The sequence below is a fragment of the Electrona antarctica genome, assembly GCF_951216825.1.
Source record: "Electrona antarctica genome assembly, chromosome: 20".
Taxonomy (NCBI): domain Eukaryota; kingdom Metazoa; phylum Chordata; class Actinopteri; order Myctophiformes; family Myctophidae; genus Electrona; species Electrona antarctica.
The window spans coordinates 24,392,296-24,417,825 of NC_136801.1; the positions used below are offsets into that span (position 1 = coordinate 24,392,296).

The window sequence follows — 25,530 nt, forward strand, 5'->3', positions numbered from 1 at the left end:
CACTAAGCCCCATGGACAATGGGACACTAAGCCCCATGGACAATGGGACACTAAGCCCCATGGACAATGGGACACTAAGCCCCATGGACAATGGGACACTAAGCCCCATGGACAATGGGACACTAAGCCCCAAGGACAATGGGACACTAAGCCCCATGGACAATGGGACACTAAGCCCCACGGCCAATGGGACACTAAGCCCCATGGACAATGGGACACTAAGCCCCATGGACAATGGGACACTAAGCCCCATGGACAATGGGACACTAAGCCCCATGGACAATGGGACACTAAGCCCCATGGACAATGGGACACTAAGCCCCACGGCCAATGGGACACAAAAGGCCCATTCATACTCCAGTTTTCGGTGAAGAGGTGACCACCGAAAACTACAACATTGACGTCACAGCATGGTGGTCACCACGCTCACACAACACATCTCTCTGTTTTTACTAACCACCGTTTCTGTGGTCACCTCTTCTTCACTGAGAACTGGACTATGAATAGGCCTTAAGCTCTCTCTCCTCTCGCCCACAGCGCCATGACTAGAGATTGCAAACGTGACCACTGGTGTAGAAGTGTTTGGGAACTAGTGAGCTATAGTATGTAATGTCACAGTACTGCATGCTTCAGCAGGCGATGCCACCGCCAGTCCTAATGGTGGTCCATTTAATTAAGCCATTTAGGCCTGACGTCGAAATTTTAAAAAAATCAGTTGGTGCTCAATATTTCATGTCAAGGACCCCAAGAATGATATGTAATATGCCGCCGACCCTCCCATCTGAAAATATGTTGTTCCAGGGACCTCCCCAGAAGCAAAGATTTGAGTTAAAAATCTGAAACTCTGAAAGAATATATATTCAAAGATTTGAGGCACATTTTCACGATTTTTCAAAAATAGCAGACCTACAAGCTCATAGCGCGGCACGAGTGCCGCGCTATGAGCTTGTAGATCTGCAATTTTTTCAATAGCTAAAGTATAACATAATGTTTAAAACACCAAAAGGGGTTCCCGCCCAGAATGGGTTAAGCCATGACAAACAAAACGCTTCTCATTCTGAGAGAGCAGTGAGACGGCTAATGGACAAAGGGAGGGGTGGTGCGGGGAGGTGGTGGAGGAAACGGCAGTGTAATTATCACACCGCGTCCGCAGTGGAGGACAACACAGCCACGTATGGGATACTGATTAAAACCTGATGGCCTCGGAGTGCATCTGTCGGCCCACGCGCGCGTGTGCGTGCGTGCATGCGTGAATATGCTGGTTTCGCCAAGCCATTGGGGCCCCAGCTAAATGTGTTAATGCATCACACGTTGGTTATTCAACAATAGCAGAACTACAAGTTCTCAGGGGTCCACTCCACTGCCAAATACGTATCCATTTGAGGTCCTTGAGATGAAGAATTTTGCCAACTACTGGTGTAGAAGCTCATCCCACGCTGCAATATAGTTAATTGTTGCTGGATTCAACCAAAAGCATTCCATTGTGCGATTTTGTTCATTCACGTGTGTTTTTGTGCGGGTGCGCACGACGACGAACCAAATGAGATGCAATGTGGTCATACGTACACCAGGAGGAGCAGTGGATAGTGCGACGTCTCTGTAAAGCCCGCAGGTTTGACTATCTGCATCGTCAGCACTGTAACGCAACCACAGGATAGAAGTTACACACTTCCCACAATATATACACCATAAGACAGCATTTCTTTTATAATAGTTTGATTTCATGTTTTCACGGTTGAGAATTCAACACAATTTCGGTTTGGAGTTTAAAACCAGCTGACATCCACTGTGATGAGACGCTACCTGCCACAATAAATATATTTACGTTTAAAAAATGTGTAAAATAATAAACAAAAAGTTAAATAGCTCTACGGTATATTCTGAAAGTACTCATTGCTATAGAGTGTTTCCTCATTATCAGGAGTCTCACATGGTGATCAGAGTGATGCGTTGTGGACTCTGGCATACCGTAGTCATCGATGTGGATCTCCTTGTACTCCACCCAGGGCATCTGCACGTTGTCCAGAGTCAGCCTCAAGTCCTCGTTGGTCTCCAGGTCGAACACCTCTGCAATCACAGCAGACAGACACCATCAAGCACTGCGTCTTCTTATCCTATAATATAGCCTGTGCTTTCTGGCCCTGTAGTATCTCTTACACTACTGGCCAATCACAGCTCTTACAACACTGGCCAATCACAGTGGGGCTCCCTCTCCCTGTACTTCCCCTACCTCTCTCTATCCTTGCTCTACTGTCACTCCGTCATTCCAGGTGACTCAAATGTGACTAAAAACGAAATTAAGTTTCATTCCAAAGACTATGACTAAAACTAAAATAGAAATTTGCTGCCAAAAACAACACTGGGTGGAATGCCCTGGAACCATCCAGAAAAATCATCAGGAGACCACAAGGAGAGGCAAATGTAATTTTCCCATCTCTTTACTTTTGTACATAACAGTGTTTGTATTTGTAGATGACATGCATTATTGTGTTCATTTCTCTATGTTGACGAATTTAACTTGTGTTCCATTGCTATCCTTTTAGCTTTAATGTCTTGTACTGTACATCGTGCTGTACAAGACACAATGAAACAGTAGCACAACCATGTGTTTATCATGATGGCGGAGTCGCTGTTAGAGTGAACGACAACGTCGTCGACCGTTTTATAATGTTTGATTGTTTTGGCAGGAATGTTCCAAAGGGGACGGCAGAGCACCACACGCTGACAAGCCCCTAGATACAGATTTGAACACTTCATGGATTAAAATATCAATTCAAGTCTCTGAAAGGATGTGGGAAGGAGAGTAAAGAGTAATATCCTGTGTGCTCGTTAAACGCTTCAGTTCTAGTGTTGTGTCGTACCTGGGGGACCACACAGCAATGCAGACAGGAAACAAATGAGTGTTGGGAGCCTGTGGTGCTGTGAACGTGTCTCTCTGCATGTGCGAGAGTGGGTCTATCGGTGTATGCACAATTTGCATATACTGTAGTGTTGGGCAGTGGTGGAAAGTAAGTAACTACCGGGAAGTACATTGAATACCAAACGAGTCGGCCCTTTACCAACTCGCCCCGGGAGTACAGCCCGGTGGTAAGTAAATGATGCTTAAACGGTTAAACCTAACCTTATTCCTAACCTTAATGTCAGTAAAACGATGCCTAAACCTAACCCTATACCTAAACTTAACCGCAGTAAAACTATGCCTAACCCTAAACATATTTCTAACCTTATTCTCAGTAAAACAAAATAAAGAATCAGTGTGAGGTCGGCGGAAAATAATCGATGGGCAAGATTGGTTTAGGGGCGACCGCACCAGTTTACTTGAGTATTTCCAATATCCAATACTTTTACTTCTGCTCCACTACATCTCAGATCCAAATATATTACTTTTACTCCACTACATTTATTTGACAGCTTTAGTTACTAGTAGTTACTTTATAGATTTGGATTATAATTAGTATTACAAAACATGCATTACCCATTTCAGCCCTATATACATTTTGGCCATTTGAAAATAGCCAATCTAGAAGATCACAATGTATGTGTGTGTATGTGTGTGTGTGTGTGTGTGTGTGTGTGTGTGTGTGTGTGTGTGTGTGTGTGTGTGTGTGTGTGTGTGTGTGTGTGTGTGTACTATACTGTGTACACAGAATAACAACCTTAAGACGCTATTATTTGAACAAACGTTTGTGTAAAGTCACTTGATTTTAGTTCCATGCTTGTGTTGTTGTTGCTTGCTGTCTTGCCTGAGATGAATTTTACACACAGGCCTGCTCTGTTCCAACTGTTAATGCCTATGTTTGCTTTTTGTCCCACTGTATGCAAAAGCAACCTACTCTATGTGAGAAGTGCCACATAAATAAAAAAATTACTTTATAATTGACTCTCTTCTTGGACGTAGGTGTCATTCCCCCTGTATCAATCAAGCGATGTTGAGTTGAGCTGTATCTGTTCTGCAGTGAAGCAACATTGCACATGTAGTATATATACAATATATTGGCCCTGTCTCTGTACATTTTTATTACAGCCGGGGCAGTGTCACCGTTTTATTTTGATGCTGATTCCTTATTTGCCTTCAGTGTAGAAAAGAAACGCTCCCTTCAGCTCAGCCTTATAAGATTATGCACTCACGCACGCACGCACGCACGCACGCACACACGCCTAAATGCACAATCCTAACTGAATATTTTTCCAATCTTAGACCCATTTCTAAAAAGCTTTTTTCCAACCAATAAAACAACCATTACTCTTCTGAGGGACCAGGAAAATGGTCCTCACAATGTCTGTTTCTCATATCCTACTATATTTGTGGGGACATGTGGCAGGGACACACAATCTAATTACCGCTATGGAACGCTCGTATCGCCAGAGCACGAGTCATAATTTCATGAGGAACATCCTTTCCAACAGAGTAATATAATTACTGGACTTGGCCTGCCGCACAAACCATGAGTCACGCAGCACAGGTGGCCCCGTCACTGGCAAACACATTACATTGTCCCCTCATGACAAGGTCGTATTTCTTTTTTAATATGCCTTAATTTGACATGACACGGCGCACTTGTAAAAGCATGTCGTCGAAACAGTGGAACACAAATACTCACTCTCTCTGTCCTGCGTGTTGTACACGGCGGCAAACGGGACATATGGACCTGGGGGAGCGATAAACACAGGAGAAAGATTAATATGGACATGCAGGGGTAAACAGCAGTCAATGTTAGTGAGAGAGAGGGAAACAAAGCAAACAGGTCTATGAAAACAAGCCCAAAATAAACGACTACAATTTACAATTTAGGCATTTAGCAGACGCTCTTAATCCAGAGTGATTTACAGTAAGCAAGAACAACAATATAGCCTGGGTTCCAGCCTGATCATTCGCTGCGTTCCGTGGATCTGTTTTGTCACTCGCTACTCAGTCTGGAAAGGGTCCTATCTCCAAGGTAGGCGGGACATGTAAAAGGTAGAAATCGACCCGTGGCTTTTGATTGGCCTGTGCCGTGCCTGTGCCGACACACGTCGTATCAATGTGCGCTGCGCAGCTACTGCTGTTGCTCTGCAACGTGACAGACAACGTCCCCTTATCATTCACTAAACTCTGTTGCTCTGCAACGTGACAGACAACGTCCCCTTATCATTCACTAAACTAAACCACACAGCCGTCGGTTTTTTGTACTACTGAATCTGACAGTAAGTAGCCTTGCCGAGCCATGAGGCCCATAGGGGCAGGAGCCTGATCTCCTGTTTCTGTAGCGTAAGGCAGCTTGATGTACAAGTACACCCCCTGGACATGACGCTAGTATGTGGGATTTACCCCCAATCCAACCCTTGATGCTGAGTGTCAAGCAGGGAGGCACTGGGTCCCATTTTTAGTCTTTGGTATGACCCGGCTGGGGGTTGAACCCCGACCTCCCAGTCTCAGGGCGGACACTCTACCACAAGGCCACTGAGCTGGTTGAATCTGACAGTGGATTGATTCAAATTAGTGTTTACTTTTTACCGCAGGTTTTACTTTCGATTATCGAACTGGCACTACTTTTTTCAACAGTGAAAACTTCTAATTTAGAAATAGAAATAGTTATCAATGATCATAAGTAAGCTAACAGCCGTCTAACAGTAGAATATCTTATGAACCTATATAGTATACACTATAGAATGTTATGTCTATATAAAATGCTATCAAAATTACACAGTTTTTTTCAAACAAATCTTTAAGAAAATGTGACAATTTTGAATCATTTTAAATACATCTTGTATGGGGGTCAAGATATATATTCAATGGGGTGTCCGCGGAAAAATACATTAATTTGGGTTGTCCTTGACATGGAAACATTTGAGAACCACTGTTTAAACAACACCAGGAAACTACCAATATTTGCAGAAAAACAATCCAATAGTCACTTTTATAATAAGCGGCACGGCAGAGGTTATATCATGGACTTGGACCTAACAGCAGGGTAAACAAACTAAACATGGTACCAAATGATGTACCACCCACTTCTATACAAGCTATATTTTCGGCGATAAACTTTAAAGTAATTTGTCTTAGTTTTACTGCAGAGCCATTGATGCTCTTTGGCTTTCCAGGGCAGAACAGATGGGGAGTTTATAGGGCATGACTTTCACTGGCTACACACGTCATATAAACAGTAATTAATCTCCAAGTGTAAAAAGGCGCTGCCACCTTTGTAGTAGATTACAGCACAGTTTTGTCGTTTGTCAAGAGCATTGATACAGTTGTTTCCATGGCTGCATGTTTTTTTGCTCTGTGGCCCAGAAGATCTGTTTGGATCAGGTTATGTTTCGTGTGTCTTTTCAGCAGTCACAACTTACAAGAAATGGTCTAGTTCAGGGGTGGGCAACTGGCGGCCCGGGGGGCCACATGCGGCCCCCACCTTCACTTAATCTGGCCCTCAGGTTAATGTCAGAATACTGATATATATAGATATTGGTTTCAGCTGTTACAATACCACAACATGCAAACATGACCCGCTTTAATTACTTCAGTCTAATTTAGTAGCTCAATGCTCAACACAAGTATAATTAAAGGCATTTTAAATTAAAAATGTTAATTTTCAGGATTCCAATTAAAAATAATTCAAGATTTCAATTCGAAATATAGCAAAAATAGCCAATCTACAAGCACAAAACGCGTCGCAGTGCGTAGATCGACTATTTTTGCTACGACAGTATAATATATGGCCCTAGGGAGTGAGTGTGGAAATATAGTGGCCCTCTCCATCGTCAAAGTTGCCCATCCCTGGTCTAGTTACTAGGATTATGACATTTTACAAGATCTTCAAAAGGGTGCGGGACTAATAGGGGGTCCTCAGGGTTACCACAGGGGGGCTGCCAAGTCTTTGTGTGATGGGAACGTTTTTTGTTTGTTTTTTTACTTTGTTTTTTTACTTTGTTTTTCACTTGAATCCCTATTCTGAGAGGAACATTAGTCGAAAAATAGCCGATCTACAAGCTGGCATGACTTGGACAAAAGACAGCAACAGGCCAGCCGTGTTGGCGTTGTGGTCTACCGTGGCAGTCGAGCAAGAAGTAGCTCATGTTGTGGCTGAAGGAGCCGCTGACGTATCCACACAGGTCGGAGAAGTCACATGACAGACAGCGGCGGTTGAACGGCCCGACCGTGTCAGCACTGGAACAGAGAGAGAAAGAGAGAGAGAGAGAGAGAGAAAGAGAGAGAGAGAGAGAGAGAGAGAGGTGTGTGAAGTTACTAATTAATTCTTCCACCACCGTGAACTAAATGTACTTCCATTACACTTACTTCAAACACAAACATTGGAAGGAAGGAAGGAAGGAAGGAAGGAAGGAAGGAAGGAAGGAAGGAAGGAAGGAAGGAAGGAAGGAAGGAAGGAAGGAAAAAGAAAGAAATTACTGAATAAGAAAGAAAGAAAGAAAGAAAGAAAGAAAGAAAGAAAGAAAGAAAGAGAAAGAGCAAGGAGCCCTCCATCAATCTCTACCTGTAGAGATGCCTCCTCTTGGGATCGTCCTCTGTGCTCAGGAAGTATCTGAGTTAAAACAGACGACAACACTACGTAAACAACACATGAACCTGTAACTCATGCAGACCAGGTGACACTACGTAAACAACACATGGACCTGTAACTCATGCAGACCAGGTGACACTACGTAAACAACACATGAACCTGTAACTCATGCAGACCAGGTGACACTACGTAAACAACACATGAACCTGTAACTCATGCAGACCAGGTGACACTACGTAAACAACACATGGACCTGTAACTCATGCAGACCAGGTGACACTACGTAAACAACACATGGACCTGTAACTCATGCAGACCAGGTGACACTACGTAAACAACACATGGACCTGTAACTCATGCAGACCAGGTGACACTACGTAAACAACACATGGACCTGTAACTCATGCAGACCAGGTGACACTACGTAAACAACACATGGACCTGTAACTCATGCAGACCAGGTGACACTACGTAAACAACACATGGACCTGTAACTCATGCAGACCAGGTGGCAGCGTTACTTAAAATCCACATAGAGAAATGTGGAATTGCATCACTGTGTTCCAAAAATAAACAAATCAGATATAGGTATAAGTCTGTGGCGTTTATAATAATTGATAAGGTCTGTGTTTGGATAAACACAGACCGTGTGTGTGTGTGTGTGTGTGTGTGTGTGTGTGTGTGTGTGTGTGTGTGTGTGTGTGTGTGTGTGTGTGTGTGTGTGTGTGTGTGTGTGTGTGTGTGTGGGCTCACATCAGCTGGCTGTCCTCGTTGTATGCCAGGATTCGGGTGACGTCCCAGTCTCCTGACGTGATGGACTGCAGTGTGTCTGTGCTGGTGTTGGGCTGTAGGTGTGAGGACCGAGAGAGAGCGAGCGAGAGAGAGAGATAGAGAGAGCGAGAGAGAGAGAGAGAGAGAGAGAGAGAGAGAGAGATAGAGAGAGAGAGAGAGAGAGAGAGAGAGAGACGGCATCAATGTTAAATGTTTTACCGTTCCGTGCCGTCCAGCAGGTTTTGCTGTTTGCAGTCTATAGCGCTTGCCTGATTCCATGTGAATGCAGCATTAATGTCCCTTTATCACATCACAGAGCACGAGTTATCTGGTTAATATGAAGAATAATGTTGGAAATAATAGGCTGCCATCGTGTCGCATTTAATATAAACTGTAGGTAGTGGATTTGTTTTAAAATCTGCTCTACCGCCAGCTGCAGGAGCCAGAAGCATGACTCTTCCACTTGCATATGATCGATAGAACTAGATACTATATTCAAGAAAAAAAGTAACCGTTCTGACCAAAAAGGCATTTAAGATATCCAGGTCCAGGCGGTCAAGGTAGGATTGAAAATTATGAAAAGCCTTTCATTCAATTCACACATCATAATACACACCAACGCATGAAAAACAACATACCAGACCACACCACTCCTGTAACTTCTCTCTAGAACCATGAAAAACAACATACCAGACCACACCACTCCTGTAACTTCTCTCTAGAACCATGAAAAACAACATACCAGACCACACCACTCCTGTAACTTCTCTCTAGAACCATGAAAAACAACATACCATACCACACCACTCCTGTAACTTCTCTCTAGAACCAGTGGTGGAAACTATAACTGAGGTATTTGTACTTTACTTTTCACATTTCTTCTTACTTTTTACTCAATTAATTGAACACTTTAGTTACTTTCTAGATTTGGATTATTACTACAAAACATGCATTATCCACTTCAGCCCTGTATACATATCTTTTGACCATTTGAAAATAGCCGATCTACAAGCATACAATGCTGATTGCTGATATGATTCTGCATAATGAGTACGTTTTACTTTTGGTACTTTAAGTACATTTTCATGCCAATACTCCACCACTGTCTAGAACTACAGTATTGTTCTCAAATTGTTCAGTATTGTTCTCCAATTGTTCAGTATTGTTCTCCAATTGTTCAGTATTGTTCTCCAATTGTTCAGTATTGTTCTCCAATTGTTCAGTATTGTTCTCCAATTGTTCAGTATTGTTCTCCAACTGTTCAGTATTGTTCTCCAATTGTTCAGTATTGTTCTCCAACTGTTCAGTATTGTTCTCCAATTGTTCAGTATTGTTCTCCAACTGTTCAGTATTGTTCTTCCAGTCCAGCTGCCTATACAATAGTGCCTACCTGTGAGATGGACATGGAGATGTGGAAGAACTTCCCCCGGCCTCCCTGAGGGATGGCCCTGGTGAAGAACAGCCTCAGGCCGTCCTTGGAAAACAGCGGCTCTTCATTCTGAACACAAAACAACAACATTCAGCCCAGTTCAGTCGGTTTGTTTCAATTTACTTGCGATGCGCAACAAACAACTGGAAAGGACGATTTGACACTGACAGCGAGGGAATAAACAGGTCGATATTTTAAATTAAAACAGTTTTTATAGCCTACATAACACTGCCACTACATGGTCACATTAACATATCAAAGGCATTATTAATGAGCTGTAGTCTGAATGTCACATGCTTTGCGTGTGAGTACAGTACGTACATCACGTACAACATGAACTGGCTCCTACCTGTCTGTGGAGCCAGCCTTCACTCTCATCCTCGTATTTCTGAAAAGAGCGAACACACACACACACACACACACACACACACACACACACACACACACACACACACACACACACACACACACACACACACACACACACACACACACACACACACACACACACACACACACACACACACACACACACACACACACACACACACACACACACACACACACCTGTAATATTCCCATTCTAAATATGCGACGATTTGAATACTTTTGAAAAATACATTTACAATTGACAACTACCCTAGTCACATGTGTTCAAACCACAGACAGACAGACAGGTCTATACCTTGGTGCAGACAGACAGACAGACAGACAGACAGACAGACAGACAGACAGACAGATCCATACCTCGGTGCAGACAGACAGACAGACAGACAGACAGACAGACAGACAGACAGACAGACAGACAGGTCCATACCTCGGTGCAGACAGACAGACAGTCAGACAGACAGGTCCATACCTCGGTGCAGACAGACAGACAGTCAGACAGACAGGTCTATACCTCGGTGCAGACAGACAGACAGACAGACAGACAGACAGACAGACAGACAGACAGACAGACAGACAGACAGTCAGACAGACAGGTCCATACCTTGGTGCAGACCCCGGTGGTGGCTCCGCAGAGTGTCAGTATGGAGATGTTCTGGGCTCTGTTCAGCCAGTTGATGGCTAGCTTGGTGGTCGTGGCCCATTTGACCATCGTCACATAGTACTCACTGTCAAACACAAGGAGCACCATGCAGAATAAGATCGCTACTTTTTACGCTAATTAAGATTACTTTCATGTCACTCCATGGCCTGGTCCTAATTATTAACCCCAGACGACAAGTGAATGTTGACCGTGCCTATGTGGTCATGGACCCGATCGGCTCGGGAACGACGACCTGCTTGAGCGATTGCTGAATAAGGATCTTTAAATCGCTTCTGAAATATGAAAGAATATATATACAAAGATTTGTGCCACATTTTTAAGATTTTTCAAAAATAGCAGATCTACAAGCTCGTAGCGCGCCACTCGGTGGCGCGCTATGAGCTTGTAGATCTGCTATTTTTAAATAGCTAAAGTATAACATAATGCTTAGTTAAAACACCAACAGGGGTTCCCGTACAGAATGGATTAAATCAAAAGGCCATTCCAGAATTACATTTAGTGTTCAGGGTATATTTTATATGTTTTGTAAATGCTTCATGTAAAGCTTTTTTTTTTTTAACTCTGTTTTATGCTATTCGGGTGATTATTATCATTTACCAAGAATTCAGAAAAGTTACAATTTAGGCATTTAGCAGACACTCTTTATCAGAACGATTTACAGTGAGCAAGGCAAAACCCTTGGCTTCCCTGTGAGGTTAGGGTTTGGGGTTAGGGTTTGGGACTAATGCGGAAACACTGTCGTGGCTACTATCGGCAGTTGGCGGCAACGCCGCCGGGGCCGTCGCCGGAACGATTAAATGATATCTACTGACTCAACCTGACTGACTGACTGATAACTACTGACGGGACGTGAAAAACACCACCTACCCTATTCTGGGGTCGTCAGGTCTCCTCATCTCTATGGTGTGGAGAGGACCGTTGAGGTTCACCACGTACAGTGTGATGACGGGGTTCTCCTCACCGGCCTGGAAGAACAGCAAAGATGAGTGCCATTCCACAATACTACTATGTTGTCCATTGGTGGGGAAAAACAGAAGAAAAATATCAATCGTTTCAACTACAGCTTCCAATGAAGGTTGTGCAGAGAGAAAGAAAGGGGCGTCCATCACCTTAGGGTAGTGGTAGTCTTTCCCCGTAGGGTAAGGGATGCCAGTGAACATGGGCAGCTCCATCCTGGGCACCAAGGTGTCATTGATGGTGGCGTACGCCAGCCTGGCACCATCCGGGGACCACCAGTGGGCTATGTGGGACTGGAAAATCTCCTCTGAGAGAGAGAGAGAGAGAGGGAGAGGGAGAGGGAGAGGGAGAGAGAGTCAAAAAGATAGTGGCTAGATGTTCAATAGAAACCAGACTCAGTTCATTACAGTGGCTCACACCCCAACACCAGAGTCACAAGTCACAGTATTCCATACAGGCTACAAGCCAGAACAACAGGCCTGCTAATGATGTTGATACAGTACAATATACTGAAAATGCCCTTGTGGGAATAGTGCCTATTTTGCAAATGCTTATTCTGCATGCACGCACACACACACACGCATGCACACGCACACACACGTCTCTCTTGGAATGCACAGGCACACTGAATGTAAGAGGCCATAAATCACGGCGGTTTTTAATCTCAGCGGTGCATATCGACCATTCCAAATAGATCTGTTGCCTAGAAATGACCCAAAAAAGCAATTCCTCAAACTGGTGTACAACTATGCAGTGGGTTTTTGTGAAATTAATTCGGTTTCCTTTTTTTCCTTCTTCTTTTGTGTTGTTGTTGTGCGTGTGAATGTAATTCTGTAGGTTGGGAGGCTTATAAACAATCACTCCTGGGAGAGAATGCCAGGCTCCACATGCACGCACACACACACACGCACACTGTGCGGCACACGCACACACACACACAGTAAACAAACTGTACCTCTGTCAAAACAGAGTGAGTCATTCTCACATTATGCGAAAATAGGAATTCACTCTGGGAATTGGTTTTGACAACAAGCACATCCCCAACACCGCGATTCATTCATTAGGTCTGTGGCGACATCAAAGAGTGCATGGCAAGTAATTTTACTTATTGTCATTACACGCCACAAGCTACATTTATATCAACCGTAGCAATTAAAATTTCATTAATGTTGTTTATCTGCGAGACTGGGATGCGCGCGGGCTTTGGGGAATTAGCAGACATCAGCTCTACCAATTAGCATTCCCATTAACTTGGTACGCTTGGCGGAATAACTTGATGTGCAGGATTATTTGCGAGCCCTTCTGCAGGTACATTACGTACTACATGCATCGTCTCTGTCGTGGGAAAACCTCATGTCCAAAACGGTTCGTTTTTAAAAAATTGCAAAAGTAGCAGAATTATCTGCAATACTTTTGTTCTATTTTTTTGTGTGATGCTGTAGTACCCAGTGGTTCTCAAACGTTTGTGGCTCAGGTCAGGGCACCTCGGGAAATCACAGGGCACAGTACCTAGTGTGACAGCCCGTACAGTGACTGTTGATACTCACACAGCACCGGACACTGTTACGACCCCTGACAGAGTAATGGGTGACACACAACAGACTGTGACTATACCAGGTCTGGCTGACCTGTTGTTAGGCCAAAGTATTTGCAGGACTATACACGCTGATATGTGGTCACTATAGGTGACTAGGACTTTGACGGTACGGAGTGACAACAAATGACTTTGGGTGGACTTACAAAAAGAAAAAGAAAAAGGAAAAGAAAATGTATTGACATGTTGAATGAATATTGCATTTGGAAGAAAAAAAGTGATTGGTACCTGAAAATATGGTTGGAGTAATATTTGCCTTTGAGAAGTATTTCAATATATTTTGTAATTTTTTGCCTTTGAGTATTTTGGTGAGGAACATTTCTATTTGTTATTTTTCACAGTAACTTGAACAGCTCAGAGAATGATTTATTTTCAGTTGTTGATGAACAAAATAGTGTTTTACTAATGTCTGTTGTTGAGAACTTACAGATGACATTATTTTCGGTTAAGTGATGTTGTTGATGTCATTGCATTTTTCTATTTGAATAAGAGTTTACACTTCAAAACAAAAGAAAAATGATGTAACAATATGATTGTTAGTTGGCTACGTGTTCCCGCACATGTTAGAGTGTAACACCAGGGAAGCAGAGTGAACGTGCTGAGTGACAGAGAGCCAGACTGTAAACATGCTACGTTATGTGTTATGTGAATAAAATGTAAGCAGCTTGAGTAATGCTTTAATCGTCCGTTCTTGAAGTAAGAGAGGCAAGCATGAAACAGGGTCTGCCTGTTGAACTAATATCTGTATCCTTTACCCACTCCAGCGTTGCCCATGACACAAACTGAAGTTATGATTCATGTTTATTCATTAAAATGACACAAAGGCAATTATGTACATCTTGTGATTACCAAACTGTGGTGCATGCACCCCATAGGGGGGTGCATGCACCACACAGGGGTGCACAAGCTGCCTTCAGGGTGTCGTGTGACATTAGTAGTAGTGTAATGATCGGTGCTGAAAAAAATAATATCTAATATCGTCTGTCGGGGGGGGAGACCTCATTATGTCCAAAACTGTTACTTTTCAGTATTCAAAAGGAGTAGATCTACATGTATATAAGCTCCACAGAGATGATAATTGGATTCCGCTGGAGGACGAAACTCACTCACTCATCTGTCTGTCGACTCTAGACCGAGGCTTCACAACACCGTTACGCCACTAATGACAGAAAATAACTAATCTCCGTCCCATGCAGAGAGGAAAAGCGGCCACCGTCAACTTGAGATGACCTCTGGATATAGCTTCAGGGAGGAACGTTGTTTCTATACAGTTCACACAGAGTGTGTTCCTATAGCCAGTGTGAGAGACATAAAAGATCATTTAATGCACAGTGCACGCACGCAAGCACACACTTTCTGCACTTTCTCTCTCTCCCCCACGGAGTTGAAGGAGTGTGTATATGGAGATCAGCACAGAACGATGATTCCTGCACGGGTTGTTAGGCAACACTCCTACAATGAGTTGAACACAGCTACACAGAGAGAGAGAGAGAGAGAGAGCAAGAGAGAGAGAATGTGAATTTTAGTATGCACCAGCCTTACAGTGAGCTGAACAGACAAAGAGAGGCACAAGAGAGATAGAGATCAAAATGAGTCATATGGGACAAACTAAAACTTCTGTGAAGGGCAAGTATCAGCATTCAGTAGTACGCATGTGTATTGTGTATACATGAAAGAAAGAAAGAGACAGGGAGAGAAATATTGACAGCATGCGACTCATTTCTCCCACACTGTCAATGTCATTTATTCTGTCTCATATCTCACACAATCCATCTCACACAATCCTGTCCCTTTCACCCCTCTCTCTCTCTCTCTCTCTCTCCTGTGATTACCCACCCAGGTACGGCTGTCACAGACTCACACACTGCGTGGGCTCAATTATTCACAGGACGCGAGCGAGGACATTACTGATGCATGAGCCGTCGTGATTGTGAGTCAAGTGGCCTATGGGACAGAAAACCCATGGGAGACGTGCGCGTGTGACGTCTCCAAGTGGGCCGACATAATGAGAAAAGGCAAAATGGGAGGTGTGTGTCGTGGGGGTGTATACATCCCAGTTGGCACTTAATTAAGGGATTATACAGTACTAGCATATGGATGCTATTATTGAGCTAACAACCTAACGATTATGACCCTGGAGTAAGTTACTGGTTATATCGTGGCTCGCCACCTCGGCCTATACTTATATACAGTGTCACACAAACATCTGAAGTAGCAGATCAGCAAGCTCGCGGCACCTTTTGAGCTTGTAGATCTGCTTTTTTAAATTTGAATCCTGAAAAGTAACTGCTGGTGTAATGTAAAGACAGTGGTGTAAAGTAACTAAGTACATTTACTCTACTTAAGTACATTTTTGAGGTATTTGTACTTTACTTGAGTATTTCCAATTTCCAATACTTGTACTTCTACTCCACTACATCTCGGAGGCAAACATTGTACTTTTACTCCACCACATTTATATAGAAAACTTTAGTTACTTTGTAGATTTAGATTATTATTATTACAAAACATAAATTAATCACTTCAGCCCTATATTCGTTTCGGCCATTTGAAAATAGCCAGTCTACAAGCTTACAATGCGTCGATTTTTATACATGTGAAAATGAGACATTCCTCATAATGAGTACTTTCACTTTTGGTACTTTAAGTACATTTTTAAGCCAATACTTTTGTACTTTTACTCAAGTACATTTGGAATTCCGGACCTAGCAGTTATACATTACAGTATTGATAATTTTACTTAAGTAAAACATTTGAGTCCTTTTTCCACCAGCTGATATGACTATATTCAATCACAACAGACATAGATGTTTCCAACAGGGGGCAGCAGTGTCACACGTTAAAAGCGTACAATATAAGGCTTGTACAGAGGCGGTCCAGAGGTCATGTGTGGTCATCTCCTCTCCTACGCATCCAGCCTTTGTCCTGTTAGACCAGGGGGTTTCAACAGGTGGTCCGTGGACCACTGATGCTCCATGGAGGTATTGCATGTGGTCCTTGACTGACCGTGCATTTGTTGATTTCTTTCCACTCCAAGTCGGAGGTCAATACATTCAACAGAAATGGGGAGTTGCAATCTAAAGAGCACTGGGTTGTCTGGTCGACTCATTGTTATTAGGAAATGATTAGGAGTCAATGGACTATTGGTTGAGAAACAGTGGGATGTATACACATGGGATGCATAGCAAGTGTTCCCCATGTCCCCACCAAACACAGCAGTGGTCCCTGGGTTTATTCTAAGGTCAGGGTGGTGATCCCTGGTTCACAATCAGTTGAAAACCCATGTGTTAGACCACAGGTTCCCAAACTTTTTCATGTCAAGGACGGTCGGACCCCCAAATTCACACAAATTAGCCCGCGGACCCCCATTTGAAAAGATATGCCAGGGACCCCCATAAGAGAAGATCTTTACGGCTCTAAGAAGCAGTGATTCACAACCTGTTTAATTTCAAGGACCCCCCCCCAGTTTGACATGCATTAGTCTACGGACCCCCATTTAATACCATTTCTATCTCTGGGACCCCAATTTATATTGTAAAATCAATGTTAATTTAACTCTGAGAGTGTACAAATGGAACCAAATGGACCCGGTAGGGTTCATTTGGTTCCATTTAGTTATGGACCCTTATGGGTTACAGACCCATAAGGGTCCATTTGGTTCCAAACTATAATTTAGCTGGGGACCCCTTAGAACTCCCTCAAGGACCCCTGGGGGTCCTCGGACCCCCCTTTGGGAGCCACTGTGTTAGACAGTCCTAGCCCTGTAACACCCAGCGTTGCAATAATACAACATATTTTAATTAATGAATTATTTAATTGAAACATTTTATGTTCTTTTTTCACCTAAACGTTCATTGCAATGCCATTGGTCATGATATTTGCATATAAATACCCCCCACAGAGGCTGAAATTCACACAAATCCAAAATCTCTGGACTGTAATATATGTTTTTTTTGTGATCATTAGAATGTCTAGAACATGTTTTATTTATTATCGTGAAAGATATCCCCCAAATGTAAATTATGAATGTATTATTATTATTATTATTTTAATAATTATTATAAATGTACATAAAATTTGCAAAAACCTTTCTTTTTTTTTTTTACATAATTTCCTCTGATAAGTCCTAGTAGTAAAAAGTAGTAGTAAGGTTGAAATCTCTTTTTTGCAAGTAGAAATTAACCCATTTTGACCTGAGGACGATTCTACAAAATGCATTACAAAAATATATGTAATATATGTAATCTGAAAATATGTTATTCCAGGGACTCCCCCAGAAGTTAAAAACGTTCGCTCTGAAAGAATACATATTCAAAGATTTGCACCACATTTTCACGATTTTTCAAAAATAGCAGACCTACAAGCTCGTAGCGCGGCACTCGGTGCCGCGCTATGAGCTTGTAGATCTGCTATTTTTCAATAGCTAAAGTATAACATAATGCTTAAAAGACCAAACGGGGTTCCCACCCAAACTGGGTTAATCCGGTTGTTACAGGGCTAGAGTGGCGACCTGCGCTCACCCATGCCTTCCCTCCAGCTCTTCAGTGAACCCAGAACATTTTGCTGGTGGGTTTTGCAACGTTTCAGCTAATCGGGAGAGAGCAGCCATTCGTTCTCTTTTCCACTTCCAGGTGTGTATGTGTGCTCATTTCTTTGTGTCATCACTTCTTATCTGTATCCTACGAGTTCTCTACCCTGATTGGATAACATTGGTATCACAACCTGAAAATGCATTTTCTATGCAATAAAGAGCGAGACAGGGAGACTCTGGTTACTGAATGAAATAAATACTCTATAGTGATAATTACTATAATAATAATAATATAAAGCTACTTAACTTACACTCTATAGCAATAACAATGAGCACTAGTATTAGGCCTACTATCAGTATATAGAGCTATTTGAAGAAGAAAAAGAAAATCCCTTACTCTACCTTTAAATAAGCTTGTACACATATGCCATTCATTTATCCTCACTCAAAAACATATTACAACTCACACACACACACACACACACACACACACACACACACACACACACACACACACACACACACACACACACACACACACACACACACACACACACACACACACACACACACACACACACACACACACTTGACCCATTTAACCACTTAACTGTTAAGTGGTCAGATGAGTGGTCCACGTGTATTTTCAGAACACAACTTGTTTTAACGATCAATTGTGTTCCGATCAATGGAACCAACGTGGCATGTACTTTGAGTTCATATTTATCTGTACCACAATGAAAAGTCATTTTTCAACGTTTTAAAAGAAAAACACCACGTTGTGATAGGAATTGCTTTCTCCCACTCTCGCTTCCCTGACGCTGAGTGATAAACGTGAACTACAGTTCGCACCCCCGTGGGCTCCGGCACAAACCTGCCGATGAACCCAAACCACTCAAACAAGGAGACAAACAAGCTTGTTTGGATGACTAGAGCCGTCGTCTAGCCAAACACCTACAGGGTAGAAGACCTGACTCGAATGAAAATGAATGCCTCCGCCTTTATCTCGACACACCAGAGAGTTCTTCACGCAGGTTGTATCACGCCGACCCGGAGCCTGCGCTATGACAGCTGAGGGCTCTCTGGGTCCCATCTCTCCTTTGTATGTGTTTGTTTGTGTCTTATTTTCCCTCCAACTTCATCACATCACGTTGCATTCGTCACACTGTGCAGAAACACACACGCACGTGCACACGCACACACACAGACACAGACACACGCGCACACACACACACACACACACACACACACACACACACACACCATCGTATGCAGAGTGCAGACACATGCACATTGGCTGCAGATTAAGGGGAGACAGCTGCGTGTGTGGGGCGGGAGTTCACGTGAGCCTCAAGATGTCATTTGCGACCTTTGGATCCTGTGTGCCTTCAGCCATGGGCTGTGCTGCTGTGTCCTCGTGGCTTGTGTTGTAGCGACAGACAGACAGACTGGCGGGCCGGGCGGGCCCTTAAAATCCTCCTTTCCCCGCCGCCACATCAGTGATTAATTCCACTCCCTAGTAAAATCTTTTTGGTAGGCCTTGTTGACGTCGCAAAGCCTGAATTGGAGACGGGCGGCTACCAAACATTTCGGAGTGCGACGACAACCGCAACAACCAAGCATAAAATGACTTGCCTTAGACTCGCTACTGGATCTCTTTCTACCACAAGTCCCTCCATAAGGGATTCAAAAGACCGTGACTAAAACTAATTCACAATTTGCTGTCAAAATCAACACTGGCAACACACCATGACGCTATAGAGTACATCTGACTGCGAGTACAGGCGGCATCAATTCATGCTCAACGAGGGACAGCTGCTCGCATACATGTTTAAACGTTTAACATTTGGGTATTTGGTCATTACAGGCAAAAGTAATTAACCTGACTCCGCCAGATGGGGCAGCAGAGAGACTGCTGCCCCATCTGGCGGAGTCAGGTTAAAAAGTAATAAGAAAGGAGGTTAAATGATGTTGTCACACTGACATTCACGGGAACTCATTTTGCTCCTTATTAGGGTGCTTTTAACATAAATTATTCATTGGGTACAGTAGATACTACATATTGCAGGAAATCCAATTAATCACAAAGACACTTTGCAATCAATGCGTGCCGCCCCAGTACTGCACTGATGACCTGTGCTTGTTTGGTTGCCATGCCAACCTGCATGGTAGCCAAGGGCCCTCGTTTCGTCCTGTCTTGTTGTCGGGCAGAAATCTCATACAGTATCTCATCTCCATGTCTCAACCTTTTCCCGTGTACTTTTTTATGCCCTACTTCAGTAGTTCTCAAACCTATTCGTGTCAGGGACCCCCCAAAATGTAGATGTATTTGACTGCGGACACCCAGAAGGTGCTGCCCTTATTTCTCTTGAACATTGTCATCTGAAAAAAATCACTAAAATAGCCTAATCTACTCTAGCTCACAACAACCGCGTTGTAGACCTGCAATCGTTTCGATTTTGTGTCTGTGGGTGGGTTTTGTTAGAACTAGTTTATTTCGATCAATTCAACAGTGTAACATAAATCATTACCTAAAATATTCACATTCTCTTATAGTTGATCGAAAAGGCATAGGCTGAAGCTCAAAACGTATTGATGCCTATCCTTTGAACTATTAAAGCTATGAAACGTATCCACAAACAATAGCTACACTGGATCCATTTGGAACACAGGTTTCTGAAATGTCAACAGTTCCAGCAGCAGACAGTACGTGGCAGCCATCTATGTAAACATTGACCGAGGAGCTTTTCTTCTGTCAATACACATTGCATTAGTGACTGGCCACGATCAGCATCCTACTGTTAACCCATTCAATCCGGGAAAGCATTCTTCATGGGTTTTTCCAGAAAACTCTCAGGATTTAGAACCGTGGTTTAGAACAGTGGTTCTCAAAAAACAACAGATATACAAGCTCACTTCGGGCCGCGCTCATGTGAGCTGGTACATCTGCATCTGCATTTCTTGAAAGTGTTTGAATAAAATGACAAAATTTTAACACCTTGAGGGCCCGGACCTATTTAATCCATTAATAAAATGTGCCCATCATTTATAGCGCCCGGACCACTTTTACCGGGGGACCGGAAGTTGTTGTGAATGTCTGTGTAGCAGCTAACAATAGCCACACCTCTCTAGAGTCGATCGACAACAACGGGAGGTAAGAATAAATCTATCGCGACTAGCGACTGGACCGCGGAGCGCCGTCTAACACAGGAACTTTTTTCATAATTAGACGGGATGATTTAGATCGCGAGTTATGAACGTTTTAAGATTTTCGTTTCCGTCCGCTAAACAGGCAGGGAACATTTTCGATGACGTGTCACAGTTGTGCAACACCGAGGATTGGGCAACAAGCGCTCCTAGGCTGTGGAGCGATGCGACCGGTTTTGACATCATTAATCTCCGTCCCATTTATCAATCTCCGTCCTGGGCAACTGACCATGAACTTGAACTTGACGGTGATCTCTGTCTGGGGCTCTTAAACTGTTAAGACAAATCTTCTATGGGGTCCCTGGCACAAAACATTTTCAGATGGGGGGCGTCCACAGCCAAACCATGTTGGGGGTCCTTGGCACGGAAATGTTTGAGAACTGATTTAGAAGGCATTTGCCTCAGGTCTTAATGGCTTAATGAGCATAATGGATCTCTCTTGGTAATCATCAGTCCATGGGTTCCTGGGTTAAACCCAGGGGGCACACCGAGGAGCTGCAGACCCCTACTTACACTCTCTCTCTCTCTCTCTCTCTCTCTCTCTGGCAAGGATGAAGGATTTATCCGGTCAATAAATGATGAGTGTAATTTACCAGCCCTTCAGCGCCACAAGTGTGAGCCATGGGGTCAGACACCGCAATATCACAATATCATAGTGATTAATGTTTCAATGGCTGGCGTCTCTGATCTTCACTGGGAGGAGGGCGACAAGGGCCACACTTTGAAATGTCACATGGACGGACCCACAGACCCACACCAGCTGGTGTTACATTTCTTGTGCATGTGCTTCAGCATTGTCGCATGGCCTAAAAAAGGACAAGGTGGGCTTTGCAGATTTCCCTCATTTGCACTTAAAGTCGGCCATACCAGACCTGACAAAAAAGTATAGACTTTCTTTTGCCTAATCATCATTAGGATTTTCTGGATGATTGAACCACTCTTAAAATAACGGATAACCAAAAATCCTACAGCACGTCACAGCGCAAGGCGCTGTAAAAGCTCATAGATGGGCTATTCTCGGTGCGTGACATGCTTCCATAGACAAGGCATGCTGACTTCTATGGAATCCACGACTGAAATCAGTCGTCGTGACTGAGAACTTGAATCAATGCAAACAGAAGAGTCATTTTGTGTCATGGTGCCTTGTATCGTCTGTCGCAGTGCGCTGTTCACGCAGGCGCGGCGCCACCTCCAGGCAGGATGATGTGGTTCACTATACACATACTATAGTGTGACACACAACAGAAGTAAAACCCACTGCAAATAGAAATACAAAGTCTTCATCTGGCTGTGTTTATCTGTGGAGTTAAAACCTAAGGGCAGTCTTTACTACTTGGCTGAGTGAGTAGAGAGGTCACCTCGGAACCAGAAGGTCACCGATTCATCATTCTTTTTTGGCCATGGAGTGCATTTTTGAAATATTACTTCTCTTTCCCACTACAAATAACCGATCTACCGCCCACTGTTCCTAATAGTTAGAATGGGTAAATGCAGAGGACACATTTCACGTAGGCAATGGTACAGTGACCAAAACATACAAAAAAAGAGTTAAGAATGTCAGGGGATATTAAATTATGTCGTATTTTGTCACCGTTTTGTCAGTTCTACTTCTTGCTCTCCCTCACTGTTACAGAGGCAGTGCTCCATTTGAGCAGGTATAAATTCATTAGTTAATCCATTCTAGACGGGAACCCCTTTTGGTGTTTGAAGCATTATGTTATGCTTTAGCTGTTGAAAAATAGCCGACCTACAAGTTCATAGCGCGGCACCGAGTGCCGCGCTATGAACTTGTAGGTCGGCTATTTTTGAAAAATGGTGAAAATGTGGCGCAAATCTTTGAGTATATATTCTTTCAGAGCGAACGTTTAACTCAAAACTGCGTCTGGAGGGTCCCTGGAACTACATATTTTCAGATGGGGGTCGGCGGCCAATTTCATATAATTCTGGGGGTCCTTGACATGAAATAGTTTGAGAACCACTGACATAGAAACATAGGGTTTTTCAGAAAACTCATGATTTAAAAGACATTTGTAGAATCGTTCCCAGGTCAAAATGGGTTAAATTCCAACACACTGCCCGGGAGGCAGACGGAGGCAGTCGCGGGTTAGAAGCCTTTGATCGGTGTGTGGTGGAGAACACAATCGTGTTGTTGTGTTTAGAGACGCTCTCTGCACCGAATTAACGCATCATCTCATGTAGAACATTCCTTCCTCCTGAGCTGTGTAAACAAGGCAGCAAATGTACAAGAGCTGTTCCATTTTTTATTCTTTCCCCACAGGAAAATCACAACATGCCCAATCCCCAAATACTAATGAAAAACAAACTGCAGGGACACAACATTACCTGCTAATAACATTAGTGTGCTCGCCTTAGCGAGCCTAGACTGGAACTCACCTATGCTTTTTTATGGCATATAGGCAGCTCCCGGCAATGCTAGACGCAGCTGCGTGACATGAGACTAATTCATTAGAGCGACAGAGAGAGAGAGTAGTGTGTGTGTGTGTGTGTACGTGTGTGCGTGACTTTAACAAAGGTGCAGACGATCAGAAATCAGCAGAGAATGAGCGACGTTTGCGCTACTGTATGCCGAATTGAATTCGGCATACAATTGAGTCGGCCCCAGACTTTTTTTTCCTCCCTGGAAATAAAAACGTCTGGGTTTCCGAGGCTATAGCGAGCCTAACTTGACTCCGCCAGATGGGGGCAGTATTGATTCACAAGTTCACAACACAGCCTCTATCTGGATTCGCTGACGCATTAGTGATGAACCGAACCGGCCGCGTTTCGGACCAAACAGCAGCAGCTACGGGCGGGATCTGCCAAACATCTGCCAACAGAGTTGGCCGGGAGGCAGACGGAGGCAGTCGCGGGTTATAAGCCTTTGATCGGTTTTGGGTTACCCTTTTAGCCTAAACGCTTTACTGTACCTTTGTGTGGTTTAAATTCTTTTGACTAACAAAATGGATTCAATGCCCAAACGACTGTTCTACTTGGCCTGTTCTCTCCTTACCTTCGTACAGCCAATCGGTGAGGCCGTTGAAGATGACTCCCTCCTTGCCGGTGGACACCAGGCGGATGGAGCGACTCTCCACTGTGGATCGGTAGTAGATGTTGTTCTCAAAGATGAAAATCTACGAGCCGCAACAGAGACAACGGAGAAGGTCAAACACAATGCTGGAGAAATCCATTGTTGTATTATTTCCGTTGCCAAATGATTTATGTTCGCTTTTTAGGATGTCTTTGTATTTCTGTTGTTAAATCAGGTGAGATAACAGTATAAAACCCACAGGGTTTTCTAAATCTCACCTGCACAACCCTATGTTATGTTTTTGCTGTTTCAAATGTGTTTACATGTGCAAAAAAAATACAATCATACGAACAAGTCAGATGTTCAGACATCAGCGTGGAGCGTGGAGTGACATTTAAGATTCTTTTGTTTGTGTTAATTTAAAATCCTGCATCCAGGGTTCCCACAATTTTGTAAACCATTTTTTCACCAGTGTCAATAATTGACACTGGGTGAAAAAAATGTTTATCTAATAATGTAATCCTGGGCGCTACACTTCCTCCACCAACCTGGGGAGAGCAGCGGACTGACCTCATGCTTTCTTCAATGCATGAGCGTCCAAGCCACTTCTTTTCACCTGACAGGGGGGAGTTTCCCTGGTTGGACGTAGCGGGTGGAAGGAACACGTTATTCCAACCAGTTCCATTCCCCTCCATAGGGCGCCCCAGCTGGCCAGGGGGTGGCTTGATAAATTCAAACTTTTCTAGGACTGGAAAATATTTCTTAATAATATTTCAAAATAATATTTCCAGGAATTTCATGAGCGTGGGAACCCTGTGCACCGGTTTTGCACTGCCTATATTGTGGCACTTTGAGACCAATCTCCCAGCTCCGGGTCACTCAGATCTGACAGTCAGTTATATGTATATGAAGACTCAGTCCACGGTCTAGCACAAATGTAGGACGGGTGACCGTGCCTTCGCTGTGTTGGCACTGAAGTTGTGGAACAAACACTGCGTGAAAAGAGGAGTTAACAGGCAATTATGGGCACTAGATTTAGCAGGCATATACAGTAATATACGGTAATATACAGGTGTGATGGTACAATTCGGGAGTTTACCGGAGTTTGTTGGAAAGTTTAACGGGAGTTTCCTGTAATATACACATGTGTATTCCATGCTTTTTGCGCAGTAAAACTCCCTTTGAGGATCAAAGCTGCCCCCACCCTGGGGTCTTTTAAAAACATGCTTAAGTCACACCTTTTCACTGAAGAGGACTTCTTGGTTTAACTTGCTTTGCGTTTTGTGGGTTGTGGGTTGTGTGTGCGTGTGCGTGTGCGTGCGTGCGTGCGTGCGTGCGTGCGTGCGTGCGTGCGTGCGTGCGTGCGTGCGTGCGTGCGTGCGTGTGTGCGTGCGTGCGTGTTTAGTTTCTACTCCCTCCAGTCATTACTGACTGACAGTGTGACTGAGTTCTTGTAGTCCTAGTCT

At 43.6% G+C, this 25,530-nt stretch overlaps 1 protein-coding gene across 1 annotated transcript in view; it reads right to left on the bottom strand.

Moving 5' to 3' along the window:
• The window catches only part of LOC306913452 (A-type potassium channel modulatory protein DPP6-like), a 48,069-nt gene that overhangs the window by 4,967 nt on the left and 17,572 nt on the right, over positions 1–25,530 (bottom strand). The window contains exons 5-16 of the mRNA XM_079490112.1: positions 24,047–24,167; positions 11,857–12,011; positions 11,615–11,712; positions 10,688–10,811; positions 10,046–10,084; positions 9,658–9,765; positions 8,250–8,341; positions 7,470–7,517; positions 7,026–7,144; positions 4,602–4,649; positions 1,969–2,067; positions 1,567–1,636 (exon numbers count right to left, since the gene is read on the bottom strand). Coding sequence (XP_079346238.1) covers positions 1,567–1,636; positions 1,969–2,067; positions 4,602–4,649; positions 7,026–7,144; positions 7,470–7,517; positions 8,250–8,341; positions 9,658–9,765; positions 10,046–10,084; positions 10,688–10,811; positions 11,615–11,712; positions 11,857–12,011; positions 24,047–24,167 — 1,121 coding nt within the window. The remainder of the gene's footprint in view (positions 1–1,566; positions 1,637–1,968; positions 2,068–4,601; positions 4,650–7,025; positions 7,145–7,469; positions 7,518–8,249; positions 8,342–9,657; positions 9,766–10,045; positions 10,085–10,687; positions 10,812–11,614; positions 11,713–11,856; positions 12,012–24,046; positions 24,168–25,530) is intronic.